We start from the raw sequence: 14,798 nt of genomic DNA, 5'->3' as shown, positions 1-14,798 counted from the left end.
ATCCTTCTTCTTCTTTTTTTCCTCAATGGGAAAATTTTAGTGATTCACAACAATACTTTTAACAATTATAGATTTCCTGAACCCCTTTTAGTGTGGCATAGTAAATTTGTGGAACCTGAGTATGCTAGTAAATTTTCATTTAGAAGGATTGAGCATCTCAGAAATATGCAAAAGGAAATGAAGATAAAAAAGTAAGAAATGCAGTTCCCTTTTCATGAATGCCAAGACAATGAGAGAACAGTGCAGGATTTAACAAACCTGTTTGGTGTAACTGATACCCATGTTTGCCCAAGCACGCACATAGTTTGGCTTCAAGTCTAGTGCCTAAAGATCCAGACATAGACCAAAAGACTAAATTCAATAGTGCTGAAAATATGGCCACAACAGGCAACAAATCGAACTGCATATGCAAGATCTGGATGCATTAAAAAAGGCATTTTGTAAGAGAAGATCAAGGATATATGTAAGTTGAGGAAGTGCATATCAAATCATCTAAATTAACTAATAGCTTCAACAAATCAAATAACTAATTACATGGAGCTTAATAGAAGAGCTACTTTGTCTTCTAGGGTCCAACTAGGTGCAACATCTTATTTGGAGAATCTTTTTAGCAGCCTAAGGTTACAAAGATGGAGCAAGTAAATAATTCAACCCTATAAGAGACCTTTATAACACACCAATGCATCACTTTACCATTGAAAGATAAGAAAGAAGAGAAATAGAGGAAAAGATGATATAACCCATATGAGTTTCGCACACAGAAGATTGATATGTTGGGTTATCAGATATTTTGTATTTCTTTATGCCATCCTTTCAATTGATTAAGCACAAGCCAAGTCCTAGGCACAATTTTTTGTATAAAAGCAAAAAAGGCCCCTTGATACAAGAAGCAAAAATTTACACATTCGCCTTAATTTACTCAATAAAGTGCTTTTTTTACATCTTGCACCTCAAATGGTTCAGGTAGTTACAGCACCCTTGCCTACATTGTCAACACCTTCATAATTCAATTTTTTATTCTGGCCTAACATGCAAAATATTAAACAACACACCATTCAAATTAACCCTTAGTAAAATCCTAGCACCCATATATTTTGAATTTAACACATTACAGGTACTCCAACTTAGTAAAGAGAACACCAAAATTTTAGGGTAGTGAAAATAAATTTTTAATTATAAAAAAAAGAAGTTATGAAATTAACATATCATGTGGTATACAGATAGGCCACCACTATTCAACCGGGGGGGGGGGATCATGAAGAGGCTACCTGTTGATAAGCTAATATTGCATCAGCACTCTGAACACTGTTGGCTTGTGTTGCACCAATCTTATTCCAAAGAGAATAATTATTAGGTTTAAGTTTCAAAGCAGTTTTGAAATATGCAATGGCCTTATCATATTCTCTTGACAAATTATACAGAACACAAGGTGATTTAATTCCGGATCACATAACCATAAATTTTCATTTAGAAGGATTGACCATCTCAGAAATGTGCAAAAGGAAATGAAGACATAAAGTAAGAAATGCAGTTCCCTTTTCATAAATGTCAAGACAATCAAAGAACAGTGCAGGATATAACAAACCTGGTAGGCGTAACTGATACCCATGTTTGCCCAAGCACGCACGTAGTTTGGCTTCAAATCTAGTGCCTAAAGATCCAGACATAGACCAAAAGACTAAATTCAATAGTGCTGAAAATATGGCCACCAAAGGCAAAGGGAAGTTTATCATCAAAAATTTTTAAATGGACAATCTCAGTAACAGAGGCTAAACAAATCAAACTGCATATGCAAGATCTGAATGCATTAAAAAAGGCATTTTTGAAAGAGATAATCAAGGGTATATGTAAATTGAGGAAGTGCATAATCAAATTATCTAAATTAACCAATAGCTTCAACAAATCAAATAACTAATTACATGGAGCTTAATAGAAGAGCTAGTTTGTCTTCTAAGGTCCAACTAGGTGCAACATGTTATTTGGAGAACCTTTTTAGCAGCCTAAGGTTACAAAGATGGAGCAAGTAAATAATTCAACCCTATAATAGAGCTGTATAACACACCAATGCATCACTTCACCATTGAAAGATAAGAAAGAAGAGAAATAGAGGACAAGATGATGCAACATATGAGTTTGGCACACAGAAGATTGACATGTTGGGTTATCACAGGTTTTGCATTTCTTTATGCCATTCTTTCAATTGATTAAGAGAGATTGTAGAAAATTCACTTGAGATTGTAGAGAGAGATACTTTGGGTTAATATGAATGGCCGACGTCCTAAAAAGAGACCTTTAGAGAAAATATTGTTACTAAACAGACCTGGTAATATTGTACATGACAAAAGAAAAATAGCTAAAATACAATATTACACAAGCACAGAAACATATCAAAATCAATATAACACCAATCACTTTATAATGTCAAAACTTATAATAAATACACGACACCTTAAACATGATTATGACATAGAAAACAAATGCACAAGCCTTGGATACACGAAATGCAAATTCTAACACTAAATTATTTCATCGGACATCTTTGAACCTTATTTTGTTTCATTACACACCTTACATGTGTTTTAGTGATTGCAATAAGTTGATGGATTGAAATAACTTGGTGATGAGCTTTTTAATTCTAGACTCGGTGACATACTTTCTGTTCATTGGGAAGGTCATATTTTTTGACTAAAGGAAGGAGGGGTATATGCAATTTAACTCTAAAGACAATTTCTTCCAACAAGGATGAATAATGGATATTGCTTTAAGGTTTTATTAGGGTTTTTCATTGTACAGATACATTTAGAAGCTCAATTTATGGCCTATACCTATCAATACTTGCATATCAAGTTTTAAGGTTTTCCTCAGCATTGATGTTCTTTCAGTTCCCCACCTTCTTATAACCACTAAGACTCTCTTAGTCTTTACCACCAGAATTTCTCGATACAATTTCCATTTAATTTCACTCCTATTTTCCTTCACTTTCTTTTCCTCATACAGCATCAAGAGTGAGCAAAACGCAAAAGGCAAATCAAATTGACAAAACTTTAGCAGCATTCTTTTAACAATACTCCATACTTTTTTTCCAAATTAATACCCAGCCATAATTGTAGTTTCCTCTATGATAGAGGGCATAAATGTTTACTGCTCAGACGTAGCAGGGCCATCTCAAAAAATATAGAAAAAAGAGCCACTGGAGAAATCCAATTACGCTTAGGCCATCCTTTGATTTTGGAATAATTAAAACGTGCGTAGGAGCCTGGGGAGCTATGTCCCTAAAAGCTAAGACCTACAAACAAAAACAAGGCAAACAAACATAATGTTAGCGCAAATGAATGTCAAATAAACTTAAACCTAGCAGAAAAGAATTAACATATTAACCTAAAGAAACAGCAAGAATATATTCGTGTGAACCTGCCCCCAAACAGATAAATAAAACTAGCTCATTCTCGCATGCAACTGACGAGGTGAATGCATGATTCATAGAAAACAATAACATAAATTAACATTTGCAAATAGAAATCAAACTAAGAGGTTAAAAAGCTAAAACTTTCAACCTCAGATTATAGTTTTGCAAACAAACACTATAATCATAGCTGAAGATTTTCATGCTTTTCTAATTAAAACATTTGTTATTTTGTTATCACGTTTCACTTAATGTTGATCAAATATCAGATATCAGCTAGTGTTAACAGAAAGGGCAACACATTATCTTTGATTGTCACCTATTTAACTGCTCAACATCTCAAAAGCCCAAGCCAGCCTGACTAGAAGCTACAGAGAAATGAAAGGTCCTAACCTCGAGCCTAACACAAAACTAAAGGCTATTTCATAGCAAATTAACATGAGAAAACATTGATCCATATTTGGAGATCAACCAAATCCAATCCAACCAAATTGACTAGAAAAAATTAAAAACCCTAACTCAAAACTGACACAAAAGTCTATCAAAGATTATTCAAACTCAAGGAAACTTTCCAATTGCTACAAAATTGTAAGCAACAGATTAAAATGAAAAAGAAAGTTACAAAAATATGAACAAATGAAAAAAGATAAGATTCACTTGATAGTTCCAAATAAAGTAGTTTCAGAAGAGTCCATGACTTAGTACGATAACAAACTGTTGATGACCTTCTCATCCAGGTCCATATGGAATTAATCACAATTCTATAAAAATATTTGTAAAATATACCAAAGAGCTTAAGTTATGTTCTAGCATCTCCAAATTTCATCTAAAAATAATCAATGAAATACTGTGCAGAGACCAAAATATTGATTATATGTTTTAACTTATAAAATGGATAAGACAAAAAATGTATACAGTGAATACTAAGATGCTAAAATAATTCAAACCATCATTTATCATCAATAATAACATTTGAAGAAAAGAACAATTAAGGCCATATTTCTTTTGTTACCAATAAAATATCTTTTACTAGAAAGTCATTTATCTCTTCACTAAAAAAGGGAGAAAAAAAGAAAAATGAAGATACCAAAAAGCTGCTAAATACATGTGTCAGAAAGATGAAATGAAGCACGAAAAGGGTCGTTGTTAAGAGCAGAGATGTAGCACATTACAGAAGAGAAGATGCATAACCAAATATACATTGATCCATGGACGGACTAATATGCACAACCTTAGCACCAGATAAAATGCAAGACTTCACCCTAAATATGACCATGTTCTTCTCGTTAAAATTGATGTTAATTGAGCCCAAAGTCTCTTACTTTCGATTCTATTAGAAAACACACAACAATGCCATACAAACTGCATTTTTCCTTGAAAAAAGAAAATCAAACAGCAATTGTATAAGGAAAGTGGCCTTAAATATATATTAACTGTAGATTAAATGAAAACAGCCAAGTGTTCAAGTAATTGGAAACAGCTATTCCCTGACCTTAAATATATAAAAACTGTAGATTAAAGGATATCAACCTCATTTAACACTCAAGATTAAACTTACCAGTAAACAGAGAGTAGGCTTCCCCTAACATACCTATATCTTGACAGTTCAGAAAATTACAGCATAACTTTTTCACGTTGTCCTAATTAAATTTCCACATCAACCATTAATGATTCGGGAAATTTCGAATTAAACCCAAAACATCACAAGAAGATTGTTCAAAGAATCAAATTCATGCAATAAAAACCGAAGTCATTAACCAATGGCTTAAAAAGGAAAGTAGGCTCAATTTATTAGTTCCTTCTCCTTGGCAGGAGCCCCCTCTTAAGTTTGGCTGCTTGTGCAAATGTAGCGGCCTTATAGATATGTTAAATCATTTTCAAGTTTAGAAATTACCTGACTTCTTGCCAAACGAATTGTCACAATCCTCATAGTGGCATCCTTAACCTAAAAATAAATGAAGAATGTTTGTGCACTCAGATTGATTAGAGGTAATTAAGTTCATATACTATATCATCTTAACAAGTTGACTTTTCATCCGAAAAGGAAATAAGATGACAACCATCTATTAAACACAAACTTGAGTGTTGCCAGTTTATGTCTAACACTGATTTGTTTAATAATTTAAAGAGTTTTTTTATATACTTGGAGGGTCATCTAACATATCTACGTCCAGGCGTATATTACACATGGATCTTGAATACAAGTTCTTAAAAATAAAAAAGGAAATCGGGAGCAACATAAGTAACATGGAGCTAAAAAGTTAAAACATACCCGATAGCACTCGCAATACTATTTTAGGCATTTTGACCTCCAGCATTTGCATCCGCTTTTGCGCCTGGCTGATGGAGTGTTCATCATGTCAAACACTTATGAAATTACACAAATTTAAAGGGAAAAAAGTGTAAGATCATAGAAGTTATAATTACAGTAAAATTAGGGGAATCATTAGGCGGGTTAACAAGAGGTGGAGCAAATGCGAGAGGGTTACGCAATTCAATTTGATGTCGAATATCAAGAACAATATCCTCATAATCTGGCTTGTTCAAACAGTTATCACATGCACAACAATCCTTGCAGTAAATCCCTGCTGCAAAGCATTCACAATAACTGCCAATCACAACAAACAACAAAACTCAACAGATGTTCCAAACATCTTCACTTTTTTTGAGCACCCTCTGAGCATTTGGAGTATGATGTTCCAAACATCTTCTAAATACATGAAGAAAACTTAAAAGAAAATGAAACATACCGATCTCGGGTATATGCTTAAACCAAGTCCGAGTAACATATTACTTAAGTGAAATGTTCTGTCTCGCATGTGAACTTACAGTTTCCAACATCTGGATCTTCTACAGTTGCAGTGTTTCCAGGCTTCAGTCTCATCTGGGAATGTTTATTCCTGAATTCAATAAATCCCACAGCTAAGAAAGCAATGTGAAACTTGCCTCTCCCCTTTTGAGCTATCTTGGGATTTGGATAGTTGGTCAACCCTGTCAGCAAAATGTTCATAAGGGATTATGAGCTGGTGAAAACATGACACTTTCTGAGAATCCTCCATATTTTCTGGTACACAAAGTCCATGGTGATCGCTATCAACATGATCACCAACTCTCCTAGCTGATGAGATCAAGCGATCAGGGTTTAATGGTCAAACTCCATGGTGATCATTATCAACATGATCACCGACCCTCCCAGCTGGTGAGATCAAGGGATCACGGTTTAATGGTAGAATATGAGATGGGAGCTGAATTAACGTGGCCTGATTTCCACGAAGGGAAGAGGGCTGAGAATCCAAACCTTGACGCACATGTTCCATAAATTCATCAGATTCAACATGTTCCCAGATGTTCTTAGATGAAAATTCCAACATCGTATCCAACCTTTCATCATCGGAAATCTCAACCATGCCATCATTCGTGTTATCATTAGTTTTTCCTGTGGTCACTTGCGAGGCATTGAAACAAGCACCATGTAGTTCATCATGTTGAGCCCAGTATTCACCATGTTTGATCAGAGAATCGTCTTGGTTGCGACCATTTGAACTTGACCCACCAATTTCATCACTAACATAAACAAAACAATCTTTAGTTATGAGCAAAGTGATTGGTTAGACTTCCAAAAATATCCTAAGTGAAAAAAAAAACACCTTTGAAGGAAGCTTAAGCATATTGGTCGTAGGTCTATATTTAAATGTGGTGAGTTAAACAATGAAGAAATCAATGTAAAACTGGACTCAGAAAGCCTATTCTTACACAGTGATGCTCTCGCTCTGGATGGCATTATAGGAGAGAGATCATTGAGAAATTGGGAAACAGGAGATTTCTACAATAGAAACAAAGGTTTTACCAAGAAGAACATTATGTGTTCATTTATGTCCCAGATGAAGCAGCGGATTTAAAAAATCACAAGAAACGCCAGAGAAAACTTAGGGTTTCTATCTCACGAAAACTCCTCTACCTACTGTAGCGTGTTTTTTTGGCCTGTGTTTACCCAAAGCTAAAAAAGAATGACAGGAAAAAATTGAAAAGAAAACGAGAGTGAGAGAGAATGGGCGAAGAAATGAGGGAGCTATGAATTGAATAGATATATTTGAGGATTTAAACTTCGAATGATGGGAAGGAAGCTGGCCTGATCGGAGGTAAGACAATATAAAATGAAGTAATTTCCTCATCATCAGCTAGGCAGGATTGTAGTATTTGACGAAAACAATTACTTCTAATCTGATCAATTAGCATTAAAGCAGAACGGGTCATTATCATAGTAGAAATGAATAAAATTCCCTACCCAGATCTTCCAGTTGATTTAAGGGATAAAACAGTTACTCATGTGGCCCGCTTCATCCTCCTATTAATTCATGCCCAACATTCTATGCTCAGACAAAGCTCAAGTGAGATCTATGATCTCGGGAGAAAACTTGGAAATTCTTCTGTTGCTACATAATTAACAATACCAAAGCAAAAGATGAGTACTCTGGAATTTTTGAAAAATAAACTAGTAATACAGTTCAAATATGGAACTTTGAAAGAAAACTCTCACTTTAAGATCAAAAAAGGCAAATATACTGTGTTCTTCATAAGAAAGAAAACAGCACATAGTTAACATCTTCTAGCTCAACACAAAAACCACTCGTAACTACTTTGTAATAGAAAACAACCTTTTCGATTCAATTACATCCCTAATTCCAACCATGCCATGCATTTAGGAATTAACTGAATATTTCAATCAAAATCCATATCCAAATCATATAAGCACCAGCACACAAACAATTCCAACAAAGTTCATCGATAAGCTCCACTCAACTATTTTAAAGAAAATATACCTAGATCCTTACTGATGAGTACAAGCACCTAGCAGTATGAAAACAAAACCGAATGTGCATTGATCCATGGACTGACTAATACGCACCAGCTTAGCACCAGATAAAATGCGAGACTTAAACTCCAAATATGACCACATTCTTCTAGTTAAAATTGATGTTAATTGATCCCAAAATCTCTTCTTACTTCCTTCCTTAATGAACTACAAAAGGAGGTATTATTTCAGGTCTCTCAATCCAAAAATCCTTCAAATATTAGTCAAACAATAAAAAATTAAGTTAGAACATTCCTTGGTCCCATAATTCAAAATGGGGAAAAAGATAACAGAAGGACCTAAAATATTAACCTCCATTTGAGGACTTACAGATAAAGATCCTCTTGTCTGCTTACAAAAATGCTCTTAAACTTAGTTGAGCAAGTATTTTCCGTAACTAAAAGTCAGAACAACAATACAACACCTTGCAATACCCATTTTCCCTCAGTTTTATGAGCAACCAAACAAGGAAGAATGAGAAACACAATGTTACAAGTTCAAAACCACAATAATCCAGTAAATCATGATAAGATACAACATGCACTACTCACAACTGAACATGGCATCGAGAAACAGTGAAAAACAAATAAATTGTCAGAAAAGAAATGCGAACACTATCAGCTTCTGAAGAAATCAACTAGAAATCAATGTCAACTAGAATACTAGAATACGAGATATGATAAAGCTAATTTATTAAAAATTTAGTATTACAAGAGCCTTAAATTTTAGTTAAAATGTCAACTAGAAACCAATGTACTTGTACCACATTTACTTTGCTATGGAACATTGTGAATTTCTGGAATGAGTTGGATTAGAAAACAGGGATGCCCGAATGATTGCATGTCATCATGAATGCTTGTTCAGGCCATGGAAGAAACGGTGTTTTCTCCTCTTCGAATGTCTCCCAGAACTTTTTGAGGCAACATAAGGTAAAAAATGTACCTGCAATACACATCATAACATCTTAGGAGGAGGAATTCTTTATGTTTATAATTTACATGCTGCCAGCTGCTAGACATTATAGCCCCAGTAATTGTAAATGAGAACCAAATTTCTAGATCAATTTTAAGTTGGGTTTCCTCTTAACAATATTATAAAAACCTACGCGGGATGATGGATTCCCATAATTCATTAGCATATGAATCTTGTTTAAATTGATATTTGCAAGGTCAATGGATGTTAAGGCTCCAAGGTGAGATCATAAGCAGGAAACGAGCAAAGACTGATAAAAAAAAAATTCCAGAAAAGTGAAGGGGCCATATACAACACCTGAGAATTATTTCGAACACCAAAATCCTGAAGTGCAGCGCCATCATCAAGGAGCTTCTCATTGTGGTATGCTAGGCAGAAATTAGCCCAAACGTGCCTCCTATAACCACAAACAAAGTAAACATTAAAAGAAAAAATAAAATAATCTTCAAAAACAGAACTTTATAGTAAACGTAATTGCTCTGCATTATTTTTTTCTCTCTAATACATCAAAATGCCACCAATTAATGTGAGGGTGGTTCTGGCCAAAAAAAAAGTGAGGGTGGTTTAACAGCAAAAACAAGATGATAAACCATGAAATGTGTCGATGACCCATCTTGGATTGCTCTAACTCGATCACTTACTTCTTGATTGCGAGCTTCAAGTCTTTCACCGTGGCTGAATTCATCACCGCAACATCTTCAAATTCCAAGGAAAACCAATCCAAATAAGTACTGAATTTAATTTCAAACACAAATTCTATGTGGCTGAAGGCCTGCCTAGCTCTGTATGTCTGTGCGTGTGTGTGAGAGAGAGAGAGCATATGAAGTGTACCGAAGAAGGTTCCATCTAATTTGAAGCTAGAGATACACATGGCACTCCCCAGTTCAAGGTTGATTAGGGTATCGACATCGGACAAACTGGGTTTCTTAGGGACATCGGCGAGAATTGGATCGTCAAGGAGTGCAGCCAGTGTTGAAAGTAACGCCACTTTCTTCACGTTTTTGCAGTTGTATCCCAGCACTTTCTCTTCCTCCTTCGCCCCTGACTCCATTCTTACACTATGCTGATGCTAATAGCCCAAAACCAAGCGGAAAGGGTACTGGTTGCCGATATGCTCCACTGGATTTTGGAAATTCTACGTCAAATACTTTGATTAATGAGGATGGGCCAACCCAAGAGTAAGAGCTTTTATTTGAATCGTATTGCGAATCCCTACTTTCTTATTCTAATATGGAAAATAAAAATATGACATCAGAATATTCTAATAAAGAAATTTTAAGAAATAAAAATTAGAACCAAATCCCAACAAAATCAGTATCATCCCCTAACATAAACACGACATAATATTTGTGTTGGGATGCGCCTTTTGACCAAAACCAAAACCAACACCAAACCAAACCCACCTTCACCCAAATCCTACACATCAATCAAAATATAAAATCAATAACCCAAAACCATAATAATCCCGTGAGAAGAACCAAGGTTTGTTTTTTGGAAAAAGCTTTAAAAAATGAAAAGATTATGTATTGAATAATAAACCCCCAATTTCATTCAACAACTTTCAATCAAAAGTAGCACCAAACCAAACGATCCCTCACTCAAATCCCACAACATCCAACAGAATCAGAATAAAAAAAAATCAATAACCCAAAACCAGAATAATCTCATATTAGAAACCAAACGAACTTGAAACAACTAAAAAAACAAAAATAAATTCTAATATGAATTCATTCATTCATCCTCCTTGGCAACATCTAAAAGGAACATTTCGTTTCTTTTCCTACGACTCAATCAATAGTGTAGCTTGAAAATCCTTAAGAATATACAATCAAAACGCTAATCAGAGAAACGACCCATTATCAACTCAACTATACTTTAGCTAAAATCGCAGGAACGAAGGGCTAGAAAGCAATTAACTTTTCCACATCAATTGAGAACTAAAGGCCAAGGGCCGCATGAATGTAAGAATAATTCAACCCATGGCTCACAGATTATTCGGTGTTACACAGTAAGCATTCAGAAGCCGAAATCAAAGTCCTTGGGAAAGATATTGAGGAGAAAAAACATACCTTGTTGAGATGACTGAAAATACAAAGTAGGGTCGAGCTAGAAAGTGTTGTAATGGATAGGGAAGCAGAGTGTGAGAAACATGGGGAAACAAACTAAACCCTGCTTACCACCCTCTAAAAATGACAAATAATTAATGAATATATTGTAACAAAAATAAACATATGTCATCATTCCGTTGTAGTCTAGTTGGTTAGGATACTCGGCTCTCACCCGAGAGACCCGGGTTCAAGTCCCGGCAACGGAAATATTTTGTTTTGTGTTTTTTTTTTCCATTTTGCTTGCTTACTTTGTTACTGGTATGGGTTTTTGTTACTGCTTGCTTACTTTTATTTTTGCTTTTTTTGTTCTTTTTGCTTGCTCACTTTGTAACTACTGGTATGGGTTTTTGTATTTCTCTTTTGGCCACACAAGAGTATGCGAAGGTTTAAAGTCTGCCACTCTGTCTCAGTAAAGGTAAGTAATTGGAAATAAGGCAGCAGGGAGGTAATTAGTTTCAGAATTGCACTCTCTGCCACTTCTAACACGACAATAAACAACAAAGTCTTCGTCAATCGACAGTGGGTGAGACATCGTTTATTTTTGTTTTTTTAGTTGTTTCAAGTTCGTTTGGTTTCTAATATGAGATTATTCTGGTTTTGGGTTATTGATTTTTTTTTATTCTGACTCTGTTGGATGTTGTGGGATTTGAGTGAGGGAGCGTTTGGCTTGGTGCTACTTTTGATTGAAAGTTGCTGAATGAAATTGGGCGTTTATTATTCAATTCACAATCTTTTCATTTTTTAAAGCTTTTTTCCAAAAAACCTTGGTTCTTCTCACGGGATTATTATGGTTTTGGGTTATTGATTTTATATTTTGATTGATGTGTAGGATTTGGGTGAAGGTGGGTTTGGTTTGGTGTTGGTTTTGATCGAAAGGCGATGAATTGAATGTAAGTTTTCATAATCTGTTCAACTTCAATTCCTTTTCCAGAAATCAAAATCTCCCCCTGCAAGTCCTGTACCGGTTTGCCTTACATAGTTTCCTTCATTTCAGCTCTCAAGCCCACAGCTGCATACTTTAAAATGCCTGTCGTCAATGAATAACTTTTGTCGCAGATAAGCGGTTTGAAGAAATTCCCGTTAGGTATTGGAACATCTCCTTTTTTATGCACAAGGTTCATCCTACAAACGAACGATAATATTAAGAAAATGGATTGCAAATTCTCATCCATCACCACATATCATTTCATAACTTTGAGAGGAAAACTACAACAGAGCATTTGTGTTACTAACCTGGCGCATCCCAACACAAGAATTTGCTATAGCAAGCAACCCAAGAACCGCCGTTATCCGCGTCGCACCAAACTCCCTCCTGACTTTGGCGTTAACTTATTCTTGGAGAAACCTAGAACTGGAACCGACATGTCCACTGACACTGAACAAATAAAGTCAATTTACGGTCACAATAATGATTCACCTGAAGAAGAAGACGAAGAAGAAGATCATGTGAATATTGATCTTGCTTGGGAATCAGATGAGGTTGAAGCCATATCTTCACTTTTTCAGGGTAGAATTCCTCAAAAACCTGGAAAAGTAGGTAGAGAGAGGCCTCTTCCTCTCCCACTTCCTCACAAGCTACGGCCACTGGGATTTCCTATGCCAAAGAAACACGTTAAGAAGGCTTCTCCTGGGGTAAACTCATCTCGTGCTTCTGTATCACAACAGTTATATAAGAATCCAAGCTTTCTTATTGGCTTATCTAAAGAGATTAAAGACCTGGCTTCCGATGATGATGTGTCTGCAGTCCTCAATAAATGGGCGCCCTTTTTGCGTAAGGGTTCGTTATCAATCACAATTCGGGAATTGGGTCTTATGGATCTTCCACAAAGAGCTCTGCAAACTTTCTGTTGGGCTCAGAAGATGCCTCACTTGTACCCGGATGATAGGATTTTGACTTCAACTGTTGAAGTATTGGCTAGGAAGCGTGAATTAAAATTGCCTGTCAACTTGGAGAAGTTCACGAGCTTGACCAATCGTAGTCTGATTGAGGCAATGGTGAAAGGATTCGTTAAAGGTGGAAGCTTGAACCTTGCATGGAAGCTTCTTTCGGTTGTGAAGCAAAGTAAAAGAATGCTGGATCCAGGCATTTACGCAAAGTTAATATTGGAGCTTGGGAAGAATCCTGATAAACACATCCTTGTAGAGGAGTTACTGGGTGATCTTGGAGAAAGAGATGATTTGAATTTGAGTCAGCAGGACTGTACAGCGATCATGAAGGTTTGCATTAGGCATAGGAAGTTTGAGATTGTGGAGAGCTTGTTTTACTGGTTCAAGCAATCAGGGCGTGACCCCAGTGTGGTGATGTACACAACATTGCTTCATAGTCGTTATTCTGAGAACAAGTACATGGAAGCATTAGCTCTGGTTTGGGAAATGGAGGCCAGGGAATGTCTCTTGGATCTTCCTGCTTATCGTGTAGCAATAAAGCTTTTTATTGGCCTGAAGGATTTGGCAAGAGCGGTGAGATATTTTTCCAAACTCAAGGAAGCGGGTTTCTCTCCAACATATGATATTTACCGTGACTTGATTAATATGTATATGGTTGCAGGTAGGGTGGGCAAGTGTAAGGAGGTTTGTAAGGAGGCCAGTATGGCGGGTTTTTCATTAGATAAACGTACCTTGTTAAATTTGACAAAACTTGAGAAAGACATTTTAGGTTAGTTAGGTTATGAATTTTGGTGTTAAACTGTTAATTTATTTCGCCATTCTCATGTTTATTATAAATCGGCATCTTCCTGCGATGACAACTGTTAATCTAACCCTTTTCTTTTTTGTATCATTACACCTTGCAATTTTTTGCCCATCAATGTTTAAATCAAATTTAATATAACTTAGTTGGGATTGTGTGTGTGCTGTTATGTATATGATTTGGAAATGAATTTTGATTGAAATATTCAGGTAATATTTAAATGCATGGCATAGTTGGAAGTAGGGATATAATTGAACCGAAGACGTTGTTTTATATTACGTACACCCTCCACTGGCAATGGAAAACATCATTATTAGACAATGCCGAGTTGATGAGCAGCACGCGAGGGACTACGTACACCAACCACCGGCCTTGTTGTGGGATGTGGTAGAGCTTAAGTGTTGGTCTTTTCATAGAGATCGTTGCTAAGCTCATTGGTACTCTTTTATTTCTTTATATCGTTGGTAGTCGTGCTATTATCAATAACAATAATCAAACATATTCTTTCTTCCGTTGGTGCTGGAATTGGTTATATTGGTGTTGCTTGGGCTATCAAGGGCATAAGCAACATATATAATTACTGTATTTTTAATATTCTTCCATCAAGTTCACTATAAACAGTATTATTTAATTAAACTTCTTGGTATTATTTGATAAAGTTCGCTTTCCTCATTAAAACAAGTCTGATTTGATTTTCTTTATTATTTTGAACTATCATGTCTATCAACTAATAATTATTTGTAGATTAAACAGAGATGGTTAAAATTTAAAAGT

At 35.6% G+C, this 14,798-nt stretch overlaps 1 protein-coding gene and 1 non-coding gene across 5 annotated transcripts; both read left to right on the top strand.

Moving 5' to 3' along the window:
- The first annotated feature begins 11,468 nt into the window (after positions 1 to 11,468).
- Positions 11,469 to 11,541, top strand: TRNAE-CUC (transfer RNA glutamic acid (anticodon CUC)). The gene has a single exon. It is a non-coding gene; the product is annotated as a tRNA-Glu (tRNA).
- LOC121209564 (pentatricopeptide repeat-containing protein At2g01860) lies at positions 11,515 to 14,076 on the top strand. Of its 4 annotated transcripts, none has more exons than XM_041080382.1 (4): positions 11,579 to 11,858; positions 12,165 to 12,225; positions 12,392 to 13,795; positions 13,884 to 14,076. In XM_041080382.1, the coding sequence occupies exons 3-4, from the start codon at positions 12,485 to 12,487 to the stop codon at positions 13,941 to 13,943; spliced, it is 1,371 nt and encodes a 456-aa protein (XP_040936316.1). In that variant the 5' UTR covers positions 11,579 to 11,858; positions 12,165 to 12,225; positions 12,392 to 12,484; the 3' UTR covers positions 13,944 to 14,076. The 4 variants fall into 4 exon arrangements, with proteins under 4 accessions (XP_040936313.1, XP_040936316.1, XP_040936315.1 ...); XM_041080381.1 differs by having other exon boundaries at positions 12,330 to 13,795; XM_041080379.1 differs by having other exon boundaries at positions 11,515 to 11,858; positions 12,330 to 14,076.
- The last annotated feature ends 722 nt before the right edge of the window (positions 14,077 to 14,798 follow it).

This window comes from Gossypium hirsutum, chromosome A11 (assembly GCF_007990345.1).
Source record: "Gossypium hirsutum isolate 1008001.06 chromosome A11, Gossypium_hirsutum_v2.1, whole genome shotgun sequence".
Lineage (NCBI taxonomy): Eukaryota > Viridiplantae > Streptophyta > Magnoliopsida > Malvales > Malvaceae > Gossypium > Gossypium hirsutum.
This window is presented reverse-complemented; position numbering and strand designations above follow the sequence as displayed.